This window comes from Eutrigla gurnardus, assembly GCF_963514095.1.
Source record: "Eutrigla gurnardus genome assembly, chromosome: 20".
In the NCBI taxonomy this organism is placed as follows: domain Eukaryota; kingdom Metazoa; phylum Chordata; class Actinopteri; order Perciformes; family Triglidae; genus Eutrigla; species Eutrigla gurnardus.
The window spans coordinates 16,160,471-16,179,088 of record NC_139931.1 but is presented as its reverse complement, the minus strand read 5'-3'; the positions used below and the strand labels follow the sequence as shown (position 1 = coordinate 16,179,088).

The window sequence follows — 18,618 nt, the reverse complement described above, 5'->3', positions numbered from 1 at the left end:
TATTCAGTTTACTGTCATAGAGGAGTTCAGAAACCAGAAAATATTCACAATAAAGCAGCAAAAAATATATTTTTCACTGATTCTGGTGCATCAATCAGCCGACCCTGTGTTAGTGGCATGGGGCCGTGATCAAGAGGATTTAAAACACGATGATCATAAGCATACATCGATGGGGGAGGGAACACGACTGATAGGAACACTGGGACAGACATTAAACAGCTTGCAGTCCCATTGATGCAGCTTTTAAAGGAACGTAACGCAGATTTGAGCGTGCAAATGGAACCGGATAAAAATGCAAGACAAAGAATACATAACCTACTTTTCCCTCCGGTGGGAAGACGCGATGATGAAGAGGGTTTGCTTCTGTAAGATCTACACATCTACACCATCATAATACTACAAGCACAAGGACAGATTCCCAGCAGGCCAACATCGGTGACGATTTGCATGTGATAGAGAGGCCGAGTCTCGACCCCTACGGGACATAATGGTGGACAAAATATGTACGGGAGGCTGTGGCGAGAGACAAATACAAACATAAATGTTTGATCCTGTTTACAAATTATGTTTGTCAATTTAAAAGAAGATTTCACGTCAAGAAAGTCACATTTTGTCGTATACCTACTGAAAATACATAATTAGAAAGACGACGCACCCAAAAGTCGCTGAAGTGACGTTTCTTGCTGAAGCTACGATGCTTGTGTGTTTCGTACCGGGACGTAATGTTACTCACTCAAACAGATTGAGCTCGTTCTTTCTCTTCCCGGCTGATAAAATGAGTCGCCGGATAAAACGCGTCAGGAAAGATGAGGTTTGTGATGGAACGTAGCTAAGTTAGCCTAGCTAACTACAACTAACGAAAAAAACCACCACAAAGTGCAACTTTCTTGATGTACTTTTAAATTGACAGAAGTGTTATTCGTGGCACAATTCAAATGGGATAAAACAAATTGAAATTAGGTCCCATGAGGAGCAAGGGGCGAGCCTAAAGAGGCGGCTCTTTATTGCGATCTTTGTGCTTTTGGGGGGGCAGTGCGTTGTGTGAATGGCCCCGGGCCCTTAAGATCTGTCTCATGTGTTGCCCATCCGCGATCCGCCCTCCTTCCTCCGTCGTCATCCCTCATCACGCCCGTGGCGTCCTGCTGTGTTCTCCGTCAGCGTCGGCTCGCCACAGTGGGAAGTAAAGGTGATGGTGATGCTGATCCACTCTGGCGGGTTCCGTGTCTTCCGTATCATCCATTAGCCCAAATCTCCCGTAAGCGCTGCTTTGTGGGGATTGAGGTCGCCGTAGATGCTGACAGATAACGGGATACTAGTGACAGCTCGGCCTCTCTTTGTACTTTACGCATGGATGACCTCCCCCGTCTTGTCAGGAGCATTAGGTCTTACGGCTGCCGAGGCGTGCCTCACACAAACGGGTTTCTGTACGAGAGCTGCGTTTCATCTGAGGAAAGCTCTCCTCGCTACCAAGTAACTTACTAAGAGTGATCTGTTTATTGGCCATTTGATGTTCAGCGTTTCACTCCACCTTTGTGACACTTTGGAACAGCTGTAAACACTTTTACATGCAGACGGATGAAACGTAGGATTCCTGGCTTTAATCCAAGCGTGTTGTGAAACTATGAATCCGTGGCGTTCAGTAACAACGTTTACAAGTTTATAAGTTTACCAAGAAAAAAGAGAAGTACGGATGTTTAAAGCTATCCAGACCAAAGATGGGAAGATATCAGATTTTAGCGCAATAATAATTGAATGTGGTGAATTTTCATTATCGGGATAATTGCAAATATCCTCATGAGTGACTTTAAAAAGCTGAGTATCATGTAATAATTTAGAAGAAGACTTGCAAAATGTTGCCATTTAAAAAAATATGTATTGTTTATTTATGCAGGTAGACCTTATGATTTCTGATTACCTTTATTTTATTATTTGTTTTTCACTAAGAAATAAGTGATTCCAGTATGTTTTAGTCTAAAGGATATTTTGATGATTATTGGTATCGAGAATCACAGTTTGAATTGGGACCAGCTATTATATTTCCATGGAGAGGGCCGGCCCTTTAAGTGACTCTGTGGTTGAAGGAAATGCTTTCAACTTTATTAGCTCATATCTTTCACTTTATATAAACTGTATAAAATAATTAACTACCATATAATGAGTGTCATTGGCTTATTTATAAGATCTTTTAAATCAAACATCTTAAGATATGAGTAAGACGTCTTAGTCTTGTAACATTTTAATCAAATGTAGCTTAAGCAGGTCATGTGATCTGCAATTAAGCACATTGACCAATACGGTCCAGCCACCAGGTTTCACCTGGTCCACTTTATATTGGCCTTGTTATCCCTGATGTGGTACTCGGTTCTGTCTGCTGAAGGGGAACACGCATGGAAGCACCACCGCTCAGGCTTACTCCACGATGCCTGATTCGTCCTCGCAGCTTTATTGACATCATTAACACACGATGGCGTCGTGACAGGCTGTTTGCCGCCTGCATTCGGGGGAAACGCACCAGTAAAGCTGGTTTTACACGGTAATTATACCGCGCGGCTTTAAAAGAGCTCGTTGAGATGGTAATCGCGTGGAGAATGAGCGTATATCTCCCGCCTTTTTGTTCCTGCAGCTTTCCTCGTGTGCACATCTACGGTTTCATGTGTAAAATATTTATATATAAATACATTTCCTCTTCAATCTGCCAGCCACTCTTCGGTCCCACGGCTCCTCTGTCAACCCTTCATCCTCATCATCCCATCGTCCCCCTTCATTGTCTTCGTATTGACACGTATTCATCAGAAGGGCCGGTGTGAAGGCACATTGGACTTAAAGCCACTGACACAAACGGAGATCTGATTACTTACACACACAGGGCAGCGCTCGCCGTCGAGATAATCAGGTCTCCGGTGAGCGTGTTAATCTTTCATTTCTCTTGTTCTGCCCATAAATCATGCATGTGAGTACGCATGTAAAGCACGCCGTTGTCTGCACGCTTTCCTTTTTTCTGCCTCTCCCACTCTTGGAGCTCATCCTGCCATTTCTAGAAATCATCTCGTCCTTCTGCGTCGTCAGACTGGACTGGACGGGGCGGTTTAATTTCAAGGGATTATAATCCGCTCGTCCCTAAACCGCGGCGACAGGCTCGGCGTATTTAGCCACGAGTCGTCGGCTGAGGCCGGGAGCCACTGCAGCGGAGAGAGAGATAATTTAGGAATGTTGGGTTGAAATAATGCGCTCCATGATTCACATGCACGCCATCGGCGCATGAATAATTCATTCCTGCAGTATTACCCCCCCAACCCCATCACCGCTCTACCTTCCCCACATCTTTCTTCACTCTTCAACTTTCCCATTGTGCTCTTGTACTCTTCCACTTAGCCTCTCCTCCTCTCCCCTCCGAGGGCATCTGTTAGCTAATCATCACATTTAAAGAAAAGAAGTAGTCTCGCCTCCAGCGAGCACTAATAACTGTTAGACGGGGGTTCGATGCAGAGCCACTAAAGTCTTTAACTTGTGTTCGGTACTTCGGAGAGCAAACCAACTTTTGGAGTTCACGAGACTTTCATCATCAATGACATTATAGCAACTCACTTTTTATCGTTAACTCCATGCACTTGGATGGATTTGCCAGTTAAAATCAGGTTAAATTATGTTCACAACACATAAACATGTAACTATTTCATTTCACAGAATAAATTAAATGTTTTTTATGTTACATGATGGAAGCTTGTTATGTTTATTTAAATGATCACAGTCCGATCACAGTCATCAGTCATGTGGTCTTCTCTTTAAACAAAATAAACGGTGTAGCTCACATGGGAAAAGTAACGTAATTGATTATAATAGTCACAAGTTAAAGAAATAGTTATATCTAAAGAGATAATAATATAAATCAATGTTTTTGTTGTTGTGGGGATTAAACAAGCAATGTCGTAAAATGTCTGTCCATAATTTGAAGACATTTTGGAAAATACACTCACTTTGTTGCTGAGAGTTAGATGAGAAGATTTGTACCCATCTCATGTCTCTCTATTGAATACAAGGTTAGCTTAGCTTAGCATCAAGACTGGAATCAGGGGGAAACCGAGGCCAAAGCACTCGTACACACATGCTGAACCCTCCACGGTCCCCATGGAAACGGCCGCTTTGCTGTCTTTAATTGGCCGGTAAATGGCTGTCCGTGGTGTGACGGTGCCCCTAACATCTCCCATTTGATGCTGCTGATTAAACCGGCTCAGCTTTGATTCCATGCTCGTATTACGGTTTGGAGGGTTGCCATGGATCGCCCAGTAGGGTTGCGTTTGGCTGACGGACGAAGCGCTCGGCCGGGCACGCACTTCACAGCGCCGCTGCACCGACCGGGCCGGCACGCTATTAACTCATTGAACTTGCTGGACCCGCTTGGAAGAGCCCAGAAGCAGCCAGACTGGACTGAAACCCACGTTGTCACCGTGGGGGGATGAATGTGGGATTATGTCACGTATGGAAGGAGCTTTAAGGGTTTGTGGAACACACTTAGCATTAAAGCGGGTCCCACTACTGTCTCAGCAGAGCATGGAAACAGGAATGATTTGAGATTGATCGTATTTCTCTGTCATAGATATAATCTGTTGAGGGAGCTAACGAGTCTCTGAGTGTCGCAGGCAAACACAGAGAGTCTCACAGTTGCAGTCCATTCAGGGATCACGGCTCTGGAGAGGCACCGCTGTTCACGATCACCTCACGGAAACCTTCGCTACAAGCCCGACGATCCTCTCAGAGAACACAGCTGCCATTTTGACCACTGACTTTTGCAGTGAATTAACATCCCTCACCAAGGGAGGCCATGCTTAATAAAACAGATGATGATTGAGTCTAATTAGATCCACTTGCCCTGTGAGCTCCGACGTCATTAGTGGTGGTGAGGGCTGAGCAGCTGGGTCAGACCTGCTACAGTTTGATCTGTAGCGGGTCCCCCCCCCAGGGTTTATGTTGTGCAGAATACTTAATAGTAAATTATCTGTTTTTTATATATGATTGGTTCTGCCTGTGACGTTCTTTCTAGGCAAATACTTTAAAGCAGGGACGCACCGATCCAACGTGTTCAGTCCCGACACTCATTCAATTTTCAATTCAATTCAATTCAATTCAATTTTATTTATAGTGTCAAATCACAACAGAAGTCATCTCAGGACACTTAACACATTGAGCAGGACTAGAATACGCTCAAAATTTCAAGAGTCAACACAATTTCAAAGTCCCAACATCACCCAGGGTCAAGTGTTACAGCGACATGAGTGACATCCATCATGGATCTTTTTACGTAGGCACATTGGTGGTGTTGATCTAAATGCTAACGTACAAAACATGCTAACGCGCTTGTCATGTCATGTACAGTTCATCCTGAGGGAAACACGAAAGCCGCGACCAAATTTCATGACCTTTTCACAACTTTAGCCATTCATGTGCTATTAATCTACATGAAAAGAGCCCGTGAAGACACACGTTAAAGGCCTTTACGCTGTCTACCTTGAACTTTGACCTCTGTGGTTAGGTGCTGTTGTGGTATCTGGGAGCAGGCTAACACAATGTCGTTAGCTTCGCTTGCTAGCCAGCTAACTACTTCATCTATGTTCAATAACAAATGTCACGTATCCGTTGTGTCTATGTGGAATTCAACAGGATCACAAAGAATACTCGACCACCATATTTTTTGTCGTATGACGGTCCCACGGGGAAGTTGCGTGACTTAGCCTCCTCATCCTCACCATGTTTTCTCTGTGTGCACAGATTCTGGTGGGGGAGCTGTGTGCCTTCTTCACCAAGGCAGAGGGAACCCAGGAGAAAACCATCGTCACTGCAGACTGCTGCTACTTCAACCCCCTACTGAGACGCATGATACGCTTCCTAGGTGAGCACGCTGTTTGTCATACACAACCCCTCTGCTGCTTAGACGCCCGCCAAAAGCCACCTTCGTGTATCCGGGCGCGCGGTCGTCACAGGGAGACGGAATCAAAAGGATCAAACATGAAAGACGGCTCTTCAGAACTCGAACCGCCGCACTTGAAAGTTTGTCAGCCCGAGCGTGTACGTGCGGCTGTTAATTGGATGCGTTTTAATCTTTGGTGAGATATTCAGGATCATGGCAGGAAGACACTCGTGAATATTAAGCAGCCTGCAAATTTGCATCCTGAGCTGAATTGGCGGAGGCTTCTTGTTGCGATTTCACACCTCAGCTGATAATAATGTGTGGGGGATATTTCAGGAAGGGAAAAGTTATTATCACTTCTTTATCTCATAGCGCTGATGTGGTGAAATCGTGAAAATGTGCTTTTCTTCATCTCGTAACTTTTTTCTCCCTTCTCTTTTTTTTGTTGGTCTACACCACTTCTCTATCCCCCTTCCCCCCGACTCTCCTCCACGCCCGTCTCCATCCAGGTGTCTACGCGTTCGGCCTCTTCACCACCACCATCTTCGCTAATGCCGGCCAGGTGGTGACGGGGAACCAGACGCCTCACTTCCTGTCTGCGTGCCGACCCAACTACACAGTGTTAGGATGCCAGTCCACCATGCAGTACATCGCAGAGCGCCGCGCCTGCACGGGCAACCCACTGGTCGTCATGACAGCGCGGAAATCCTTCCCGTCCAAGGACGCGGCGCTGAGTGTCTTCTCTGCTGTCTACACAGTGGTAGGTTGGAGGCGATGGAGGCTGTCAACTGAACATCCTGGTCAGGATGATGCAATGATGCTTGTGTGTCCCCCCCCTCCCCGATGCCTGTCTGCAGATGTACGTGACCCTGGTGTTCAAGACCAAAGGCACACGGCTGACCAAGCCCACCATCAGCCTCACCCTGCTGTGCCTGGCCATGCTGGTCGGCGTGGTCCGGGTGGCCGAGTACCGCAACCACTGGGCTGACGTCCTGGCGGGGTTCTTCACCGGAGGAGCCATCGCTGTGTTTCTGGTGGGAGGAGAACTGTTGGAACACGTCTAACGAAGGGAGCCTTCATTCACACGCCATTATACGGAGAATAAACTTTATTTATAAAGCACTGTTGCAAAATGCTTTTCAGTATTTTCAGAACACATATTTTATATAAAAATAAGAAATTGGATTATTTTGTGGATATTTATCTATATACCGGTAGTATATATTGTGTTTTGCATATATTGTTAAATAGGTGCAGTATGACTTGAATATCTGCCGGCATTTTAAACTCTCTTTTAACTCCACCCTGGCACAAAGTATGTTGTCATGGCAACATATCACCTGTCGACTTAAAATGACATGAGATACATTACTCAAAAATCAACCCGTCGCCATGGAAATCGATTGGAGTGGAGACAATGTCAGACTGATCCATGTAGAAGGCAGGAAATAAAGACACAGTTTATGACTAAAATGTAAATTCTGGACATCTTATGCAAGTTTGGCTGGATTTGCTGGAGCCTAATCCCCAATAGAGGAAGACAAAGCCCATATTGGGAACTTTACTGTAGCGTGTGGAGGGGGCGGGGCTTAGCAAAGGGTTTCATTCTCCTCGCATCCTTCTCTTCTAACCCTTCCGTCCGGTCTCTACCTCCAGGTGACTTGCGTGATCAACAACTTCCAGCAGATGCTGCCGAGTCCTCCTCCGCTGCGACCCCAGCGGCCCGAGTCCGTGCTGGGCATGCCGATGGTGACGCTGCCCTGTGTGGAGAGTCCACTCGAAAAGTTAAGTGGCCCTCAGGTAAGGGGCGGGGGTGGGTGTGAGGTACGCCTGCGCTCACGAAAGAGGGGCTGAGATACACACCCCTTGTCTCTTACCTGAATGCGTTATCCTCCTTGTCCCCCCCCCCCCCACCAAAATCACAGTAAATCCCCAAACATGCATGCTCCGAGCAAACAAAAGCATCTCAGTGAAGCCTTTAAGAGCTAAACTCTGGTTTTCTCTCCGAGAGAAGAGTCGGCAGCTTAATTCACCGTCCTGACGCGACGCAAAGCAGCCGGAAGCGTGAATTCAAAGCGGATGTTACGTGTTTATGAAGATGTCTTTCGTCCTCTGTGGTCTGTCAGCGTCACTAACCCTCACCTGACTCTTCTCCTCTGTCTCCCACCTTGCCTCTCTCCTCTCGATCTGCTCCCTCACTCCCCTCCAGCACCCTGCACTCTCCTCCTCCTCCCCACCTTACAACGCCTACGTCCAACCATTCTAACCCACTTTAAACACATCACCCCCCCCCCCCCCATTCACTATCTCCGTCATCTGTCGCCTTGTTTCTGTTCTCTGCTCGGTTTCCCGCCCGTTTTCTCCCGCCTCCCCCCGCCCCTCACCCCGCGCATTGCTCTTGATTATTCTTTTCTTCACTTTTCTCTCTCCTTCGCCTTCTCTCTGCCCCCTCTCTCTCTCTCTCCCATTCCTCTCTTTCCCCTGCAGACTCCGCGGGGATCTCCGTTCACTGAGATCACATGACCATCAGCCCTATCGGTTCCCCGCCACCCCCGATGTCCTCATACCGTCTCGCTCCATTTCCAGCGAAGTCTAGACGAGGAGCAGGAGCAGCACTCGCCGCGCTGCGCCGCCCATCCGGCTGGGCGGTACGCCACGCTGCACCGCTCCTACTCCACGCAGGTCTAGACCTCCAGTGATGCAGCAGACACACACACACACACACCACCCTGTTGCCCTCTCAGACCCCGGGGAACCGATAGGTAAACTCTTCCAAGACTTTCTACTCTGAACACTCACTGCAGAGTCAGGTGCATCTTTTTTTAATTTGAAATATTCTAATGAAAGACTTTTGTCGTAACGCGCCCTGTGTGGAAACAACACATCAAACTGTCACCACTGAGAATGTCCATTGCTTCTTCTTCTTTTTTCTTTTCTTTTTTTAAAACGGCGGTATGAAGGAGTTTTCACTCGTTTGAAGGAGGCTAAACGTGGCGGGGAACTTCTTTGTGTGACTCCCAGGACGCAGCTCGACTGTCAGGAGGCGACATGTTGGACCAAAGAAACCCGATGAAGGATGTGTTTGCTGCTGAGATTTCCCCATAACAACATCCTTTTAGCACGCCAGTCACACACACACACACACACAGGGCCCGTGTCAGCTCCGCATGAGATTTACTCTGATCAAAGAATCCATCTCATATCTCTCAGCAGAAGCACCAGACAAAAGCAAACAGGATGAAAGTACCGACATCTTCACTTGGCCGTCGTCTTGTTTCTTCTTCTCTCAGAGGGTCGCAGCGTCGGCAAAAAAGAAAAAAAACAACAAACCGATGTGAAATACAAACACATTTGATAAGACAAAGCCGAGCTCCCGAATCGAGCGAATCACATTCAGGAGCAAACATTTGTCGGGTTTTGTATTCTTCCGAGGCGAGGAGCTTTCATACAGAACACTTCCTGTGATGCCAACAGACTTTTTTTTTTTTGGTTCACTCTTGAACGGCATCGTTCACCTCGAATTGGAGTTTCGTTCTCGGAGAAAACATCTTGAAATGAATCTGCTACAAACTGTCCGAGTCGTGTAATTACTGTGATTAATTTCTGCTATTTTATGACTGAATTTATTTATTGACATGTACATACAGTGTGGTTGCCATAAACGCTCCCTGTGGCGTGACAGTTTTGCTGATTTTTGATTTGCACAAATCCACGTTTTTCTTTGGTGTTTTTAATGAGTTCACCCTCCTCTTCCTCTCCCACCTGTCTTTTTTTTTTTACCACCTCTGTTTAGCTCTTCTTGACTGTGACATCATCACTGTGCCGTGAAATGTTTCCCTCTGCTGGACAACGCACACACACCAGAGCACACGTATAACGAAGCACACACACACACGATCACACCCATGATCCACTTTCTAGCACTGAAACCTGTTTGTATGATATTGTACATAACTCTTTTTTTTTGTTTTTTGTATTGAGAGTGTGATTTTTACACAAACATCACCCACCAACACTAGATCACAGGCTGAGATCACAATGAAGGAACCGTGTGTACGAAGGTGCTGAACCGCGTCGAACCGGATCGGTCTGGAAACACCCAGACGATTCCACCAAGTTGAAACTTCTGTTATGAGCTTCTGTTTCGAGTTTCCACATGAGCATAAACAAACGCTGTGAACACACTCCTGACATGTTATCACCTGACCAGAGATTGGTGCAGCTTTAAGAATTTGAATCTAAAACATAGACTGGCGTCCTGTCCAGGGTGTACCCTGCCTTCGCCCAATGACAGCTGGGATCGGCTCCAGCCCCCCCGCGACCCTGAATACAGGATAAGCGGTAGAAAATGGATGGATGGATGGAATCTAAAACATGTGGTTTGTTTGGATATTCCCACATTATGGAAAACTAAAATATCTAATATATAATAACTCTTTACACGTAACTTTACAAGGTGATAATGTGTCACTGTTGTGTTTATAGTTCGTTGATCCAGAGTGATCAAAGATCACTTAAAGTGATGGTTGGGAGTAAAATGCACCCTAGGTCATTTCCACCATGACATCCAGCCAAATACCCCCTCAGAAGCATTTTTTAGCGATGGTCAACATTGGTCAAGATAGGGCTATCAGCCGAATGGCTTAGTGCTGGCATGATGGTACATCTTGTATATCTCGTAAATTACCCCACTTATAATGCATGGAATGTTACCAAACTTCTGCAGTAGTACACATAGGGTCTGTACTCACAAAACGAGGCATTTGAAAGTTTGTAAGTACACCAGGAGTTTATTTAAAAGAACACTTGCCTGATAGCTTCTATCCTCTGCTGCTATGCTACCGCAGCGTAGACGCCACTTCCGTGTTTACCCAGCCGATGCCGTCACGCAAGTTTCACGTGAGAGTATGAAAAAGTTTAGCTGAATTTTTATAAATGCTTGTATTATCAGGTCAACATGACCTGATAATACAAGCATTTATAAAAATGTAGCTAAACTTTTTCATACTTTCGCGTGAAACTCGCGTCACGGAAACAGGTATCGAGTGTTCTTTTTAAATAAACTCCTGGTGTACTTACAAACTTTCAAATGCCTCGTTTTGTGAGTACAGACCCTATGTGTACTACTGCAGAAGCTGGTAGCCCTAATCTTGACCAATGCTGACCATCGCTAAAAATGCTTCTGAGGGGGTATTTGGCTGGATGTCATGGTGGAAATGACCTAGGGTGCATTTTACTCTGAACCATCACTTTAATGCTGCTTTAATGTTCATGTTGTACTTCACTAATGCTTCGTTGACTTTCACATAGAGGCTAAGCCCCGCCCCCTTCTGGTGGACCCCCATTGGACCTCACTTTATAAAAAAGATATACAGTAGTCATTTTTGTTAACCCGTTTGATTTGTGGTAAGGATTTCACATGTGATGTGACGTTACTCTCACTAACAACATGTCTCGCTCGTTATCTCTCCTTCCGGCTGATGAAGAAGAGTTGCCGTTAGCTAGCTAGCTAGCAAGCCGAGCTAACGGCTGTGTTGGTGACGTACATTGCGCAACACAAGAGATGCAGTCTTTTGCATCTTTTAAATTGACAAATGTATGTGTAGTTCATGGTATGATTCAACAGTCTCTTGCTGTTGACTACTAATATTACAACATATTTGTTCCCAACTATGTCCCATGAGGAGCATCGTAAGGGGGCGGGGCTTCGCCTCTATTGGCTGTGTGATCACGTTCATGTCTAATCAACAACAACAACAAAGAGGGGAAATTGCCTTCACGGGCACGTTATTTTAGAGATGGATAGTGTCATCTTTTGGGGCCAGAATGTTCTTTGCTGTTCTGTTATTTCTACCGAGCTTCTGACTTCACAAAATTAAAGTAAAGATTGGATCGGACACACCTGCAAAGTTGTAGATGTAAGTCAGACTCCTGACCTCTGCTGCCAAAAGGAAAACCGCGTGCAGAATCCCGTCCGGTCACAATACCTTTCTCCTCCGGTTCAACCATCGACGCCACGGCTTTTCTTTCCTCCGGAGTCTTTGGCAACTCGTGTTTCAAATCAAAGAACCGACACACGGCTGATGAGTGGCGTGTGAATAAGAAGCGGCGACCTCCTTCAGATCTGAGCTCCCTTTGATCCTGATGCAGAACTCTCCGTTTTGTAAAGATTCCTGTGACGACAACAATAAATGGATATTGCAATAAGGAGAGCTGTCGTGTTTTTGTTGCAACTTTCGTGTGTGTGTGTGTGTGTGTGTGTGTGTGTGTGTGTGTGTGTGTGTGTGTGTGTGTGTGTGTGTGTGTGTGTGTGTGTGTGTGTGTGTGTGTGTGTGTGTGTGTGTGTGTGTGTGTCCGTTGCAGGTGCAGGAGTACTTCTTGATTGACTACTTGTGTCTTTCTTTCTGAATTTCTTGAGCATTCTGGACCTTTGCAATACTGCATTGCATCATGGGAATTTAAGGATCCATGTGTTTTTTTTTAGCTCAACTTAAAGTCGATTTTGACCTTTTCAATAGTCTCTTCCCTCCTTTGTACGCTGTAAACGTGTAAAACACACTTTTCACTCGCTTTTCTATGAACCATCTTCTTCCCCGTCTCCATGACAACTGAGCAAACTCTATGCAGATAACATTTTTAAAATCTAACTTTTTATTTATATTATTATCATTTTTGCCTTAGTGATTGTTGAGAACTGTTGGCAGCGCACTTTGAGGTAACAGTACAGTATTAAAAGTGCTTGTTGTATTTCTGACATTATTAGATTGTTAATACTGATACAAAATTTTTAAGGTGAATTTGACTTTTTTTGGTTGTGTGGTTTCCGACCTCCAAAATGATTCATGGGAGAGGAAGGAATAAAAAAGTGATATATAACTTAAAATATGAATCTAATCACTGATTTTTGGGGGAAATGCTGCATGAATGTTTTTTCTTTGTGGTTCATTATTTAACTGAAATCATTAGAGAACTTTAGAGGGTAAACCTTTGTTGGAGGTGGAACTTTAGCATTGACAGAGTATCATAATGTATATAAATTAGATGTATCCATATTTATTTTTTCTAAAAGTAACTCCTAACCATAGCTGTCACATAAACATAGTGGAGTAAAATGTACATTTACCTCCTAAATATACATGAGAAGTAGATGTATACAGTTATATAAAATGTATTTAAATACAAGGCTAAAGAACAGTTCTTGAGTAAATGTACTTTCCACTACTTTAGTATTGATTTAGTTGTGCGACTTTGGCAAATTCATTTTTAAAAAAATGTCAAACTTGATGCGGTGGAGACTGAGATATCCAGACGTTTAGTACCTAGAATGTGTCGATGGATCTTCCACCCGACAGTAACGTCATTAAGGTTGTTTTCTCAGGAGTAGGACTCTCCATGACGGATATGCTGACCTTTATGTGTAGAGTTGATTTTTAGTACTTACAGTATGACCCTTAAGGTCTAACTTAAACTCAAAAACAAATACTTCAGTCCTCATGTGACGTAAAGCAGAGCTGCTCTGTGCTGTGATTGGCTCAGCACCACCATCATGTGGTTACATGTCTTCTTACCAACCGCACGGTGGATCTGAATCTTGGGAGCGACTCACGAATATAAGAGGAGGGTAAATATCACAGCGTGCATATGCAACATTAAAACCCTCCCATGTGGGTGATGAAAAAAAAATAGAATTGTAATTAATGCAGATGAGATTTTAAAAAAGCATTCACTTTCTGTCCTGAGACTCTTCACAGTGAGGAGGATCTCCACGGCTGTGCATTTGCAGGTTAAAGCCACAAGATGGCAATGCACATCACAGACGTGTAACCTGCACACACCACAGGGAGACAACCGTAACCCAGCATTCATCTGTTCAGACATCTTACATGAAGACACTTCTCAAGCTGTGGCACGAAATGAAAGCGAACAATCGCAGCACTTAAGAGGGAGATGTGCACCTGTGTGCGCTAATGAGGCGTGATGACATCCATTTTCTTAATGTCACAGATAATGGAAAGAATTACTTATACATCAATGTCCCCGCGCCCTTTATTCTGCGTGCTTGATTTCCCTTTTTATTTTTATGTTTTTGGACTCCTTTTAGGAATTTGCACCCATAGAAACCCTGAGAACTCGAATGGCAGTGAAGGAGCTGATCAAAGAACGCTCACAGTACAGCTGACGCTAATTGCAGCCGGCTCAATTCTGCAGACTTTTCGAGAGACGCACCTGCAGTTCCTAAAAACCCTCTGCTTGACTGAATCTCAACCACCGCCGAACATCCCCAGTCAGAAAGGTTCAAAGGATGACGCTGTTTCCTTGGTGAAATCCCACCTGCAGCGTCTTTCTGCCTCTTTTCTCCCCCCCCCCCCATACAGGCCTCATTAATGTGGGCAGCACAACTCCCTCTGTTAGTTTGCTGGGAATTTTAATTCCAACGCGTTCATCTCCGCATTCCAATCACAAGTGGTAATTTTAGGTAATTTTTATTTTCAGCCAGCACGCTCATTTGGTTTTTAAAGTAAAACGTGATCGGTGTGACCAAAAACGTTGCTGGGGGAACGAGGTGCATGTAAGGTGAAGAAGCCTCGACACAACAAGCACCGGAAAATAGACGCAAGTGATATTTCCATGGAGAGTAATCATATTCTGCCTTTGTGAAAATGAAAATATCTGACCTCAGTCTTTTCCTGAGTGCATTACTGTGAGTGTGTGTGAGGATTGTAGGAGACCAAAAGTGCATGAAATGGGTTAAACCGCATGTTAGCATGTCTGGCTAACTCGCTACGACAGTGCGGTAGACGAGTTCCTCGTTCCAAAGATATTCGTAACTTTTAACCTACAAACTAATGTGGATTTAATTAATTTACACTACAACGCTTAAAAAAATAAAACATGTTCACAATTTGATGCTAACGATACAAGTTTAAGCTAACGTTTAAGCTAACTCCAGCAACCAGTTCGTCCCATGAGGTAAGTTATCGTCCTAAAAATAATATTATTGCTGAAAACCTACTGTTTGAAAGCACGTAGAACAGCCTGACCGTAAATTTATGGTTATCATGCACCTTTCTTTTAAATTTTCATTTATTCTACTTGTTGCCCATGACGTTACACTCAGTCTTTTATTATGTATATTAGTTATTTCACAACGTAAAATTAGTCAGTTGGAAAAAGTGTTAGCTAGAGACAACATTTTAACGTTAGCTTAATCGACTAGCTAGCTAAAGTTGATCAAATCGGTCATTCGACAGTCAACATTTGACGCCAGGAAACATACATTAGTTGGCATTGTAAGTATCTTGAAGTATTTGAATGAGTGACGTAGCACGTAGACGACTGAAAGTTATGCGTACATCGACCAAACAGGACTTTGCACACAGAAGACCGTTGTTCGTGTCCGGTAGTAAACCAAAAGTCATTGTAGACCTTATGGACGTCGCTTGATACGTAACGTTATTTAACAAAGACGACTGGTGATTATTAATTATTCATGCTAGTGATTATGTTACTGTTGTTGCATTAATTTAACACAACCCTAACCCTCGGTAGCTTTTCATATTCTGTTGTGTATTTCTTTCTGAGGACTCATTGCGTCTGTAAAACTGAGAGTTTGTCAAACCGCCTGATATCATGGAGCTGTTCTACCACAAAATAATTTTTTTTATACAGATAAAAAGATTTTCAAATGGTACATCTGCCTTCTTAACAGCTTACGAAGTTTCGTCTCCCACCAAAATAACATCAGTCTGTTTCAGAATCCCAACACGCTGCAGAGTGAATAGATCACATCCTGTTGTTGAAAATGCAAATATTTTAGTTCATATTCAATGTCAGTGGTAGCTGTAGGTTTTATATTTGTATTCCTGTTGTTTTTTTACAGCAGTGCAACACAAGCAGGTGGCAGATGAGGAGGGAATGCAGAAAGAAAAATCTATAACAACCAGACAATCGGGCATCCCCACTCGAATCTCAAATTCCGTCCCGCTCGGCGTTGTCTTCGGTTTGTGAAAGCAGCCGCCGTGAGGCTGGAGGCCATCACTTCCCCCTGACAGCCCCGAGGTGAGGCGCAGTCAGCTGAGGCGCTCCATTGAGGAAGTCGCACATGTCATCATCGTGGTTAAGTGGAGGTGAGGGGGAGAGACGGGTGGATGAGTCATGATGGGGGACAGACATAGGCGGGGGAGGGAGGGGGGGTGATGCTGGTATAGAATTTGTATAGAATCGAAGCTACAGAGCAGGTGGAAGGAAACTTGTTATGTTCCTGCTCCTCACTGCTCTCCTTATTCTCATCGCTTTACTTTTACATGAAACTAATGTACACACACACACACACACACACACACACACACACACACACACACACACACACACACCAGATGTCAGCTCAATATTAATTTAGTTAAATTATAATTGTTCAGGCAGAACTGCACTCGGGCTGACTCAATGAAAACACACATAACCGTGAGTTATTGATTTTGTGTTGTGTGCAGAGGGTGTGAAATAAATTGAAAGTGTTACTACGGCATCGAGCAAGGGGGTGCGCGGCGCCGACGGGAACATAATGTACACACTTAAGTCGTCCTTCCAACATGACTAGCAATTACAGATACCCGTAGAAAACGCAGGGCGATTCAATCAGGCGACGCGGAGGCCGGCGTCCACGTGGCGGCGCGGGGTTAATTAGTGTACTTGGCTTTAACCAAGCGTGCCGGATGTTGAAGGGCTGAAGGATAATGCTTGTTTAGATACACGGCTGCTGTGTCCACAGATAATGTCTTCATTAACTATTGATGCACATCGCTCCTGTATCTCCTCCAGCTCCTGTGCTGCACCTCCACACCTGTCTCCTCCTCTCATTCGCTCTTTTTTATCCCAGCATCAGGGGGAAATCTGTAACCCCCCCCCTCCGCTCTCCCACCACTTCTCTCTTCCTTCATCCTCCTTCCCTCTCTCTCCCTCTCTGTCTTTCACTTGAACATAAGCGCTAGGTACACACCGCTCACCCATCCTCCCTTTAACTCCCCCGACCCCCACCCTCCCCTCCACACGGCCCCTTCAGTCCTTGCATTATCTTTCCCGGAAATTGCATTTCCAGCACAGCCAGGGCCCCATTATGAAGAGGGAGCGACATGCTGTAACCTTTTTAAAAAGCCATTAGTGATGCACCTGCCCCTCCCCCCTCCCTCCCTCCTTCATAGCACCCACCCCTTAGACCCCCCCCCCCCCTCACCCTTCATACATACTCTCCCTCTCCCTCGCTTCACCCTCTCTGACCCCTCCCCACCCTTATGGCAGCTGTAATGTCATTAGGCCGCTTCTACAGCCATTACTCGGCCGGCTCCCCTCTCCCCAGCCCAACACGGAGCAGATGCAGGGGGAGCGGCGATAAGTGTGCAAAGGGTCATGTGTAAAGGAGGGTAGAGGGACGATGGGACGGATGGAGGGGAAGCAGGAATAAAGATGAATGCAGGCGGTGGAGGCGAGAGAGGGGAAGGGAGTGCAATCGATAAAGGTAAACAATGAACCGTCTATCCCCCCCCTCCATCTCTCTTTTGGCCCCCTTATCTAAACACAAACAGCGACTGTAACAGCAGAGCCGGATATCACACACACATACATGTAAACAGACACACAGTCAGCGGCGAGTCTGTCGGAGGAGCACTGTTGTTGTTGCACCGTCATGTAGCGGCGTAGTCGTGGACCACACCGGCTGCATGATCGTCCAATTAGAGTGCAGAGACGAGCCGAGGAGGGCAGTAAAGAGGGGAGTGGAGCGCCGTGGAGCGGCGGAGAGGCTTGAGACAAGCCAGGCATACAGACGGACAGGAAATCCAATTGCATGGGCAGGTTCCAGGAAGTGAAGGGTAGTGAGAGATGGAGGAGGAGGAGGAGGAGGAGGAGGAGGAGGAGGAACATATTATTCCCCCTTCTACTTCTTCTTCTTTGGTGCACACAGCAGAGCAGGCATCCCTGATGCAGCAGCTTAGCTTAACTGTACGAGCCGACACAATGCAGCTCCGGCCCACTGACTGACTGTCAATGTGATGGAGGTGCTGCGCTGCACAGAGGCTTCGCAGGGAAGCCCAGAGGACACAAATCCATAAAAAGAGCAAAAAAACAAGCCACTGTATATTTTATGATTCGGCCCACTTCATAAAAATCCCCATCACACAGGAGGATGTTCATTAAAGTCATTATTGGCAGGATGACGCCGCTGGTCGGGGAGGTGACTGCAGCGAAGGCTGCGTAGGAATACCTCATAAGTCTATTTATTCATGTGGTTAATGTGATTCTAATGTGATTCTAATGTGATTCTAACGCTCGGCAACGTATCGATCAGAACCACATGAGATATTGAAGCAGGTTGAAGTGATGGCTGGAGCTGGTTTGTAATCCTCCTCCATACAAGTCCCCTGTGTCTACTGGATGCTAACAGGGCTCGACTCACTTCACAGGAAGTCAGGAGGGCACCACCCTCCCCACGCCCTCTCTCTCTCTCTCTCTCTCTCTCTCTCTCTCTCTCTCTCTCTCTCTCTCTCTCTCTCTCTCTCTCTCTCTCCCTCTCTCTCTCTCTCTCTCTCTTGCTCTCACTCATTCCATATATCTATCTATCCATCCATCATCCATCATACATCCATCATCCATCCATTATCCATACATACATACATCATCCATCCATACATCCATACATCCATCATAAATCCATCATACATCCA

General features: G+C 45.4%; 1 protein-coding gene across 3 annotated transcripts in view; it reads left to right on the top strand.

Moving 5' to 3' along the window:
* The window catches only part of plppr2a (phospholipid phosphatase related 2a), a 29,634-nt gene extending 19,491 nt beyond the window's left edge, over nucleotides 1-10,143 (top strand). The window contains exons 3-7 of one of the 3 annotated variants that reach the window (XM_084036389.1): nucleotides 5,764-5,884; nucleotides 6,412-6,662; nucleotides 6,760-6,936; nucleotides 7,559-7,686; nucleotides 8,390-10,143. In XM_084036389.1, coding sequence (XP_083892515.1) covers nucleotides 5,764-5,884; nucleotides 6,412-6,662; nucleotides 6,760-6,936; nucleotides 7,559-7,686; nucleotides 8,390-8,498 — 786 coding nt within the window. In that variant the 3' untranslated portion in view covers nucleotides 8,499-10,143. Of the gene's footprint in view, nucleotides 1-5,763; nucleotides 5,885-6,411; nucleotides 6,663-6,759; nucleotides 6,937-7,558; nucleotides 7,703-8,111 lie in introns of all 3 variants that reach the window. The other 2 variants (XM_084036391.1, XM_084036390.1) reach the window with 2 other exon arrangements.
* The last annotated feature ends 8,475 nt before the right edge of the window (nucleotides 10,144-18,618 follow it).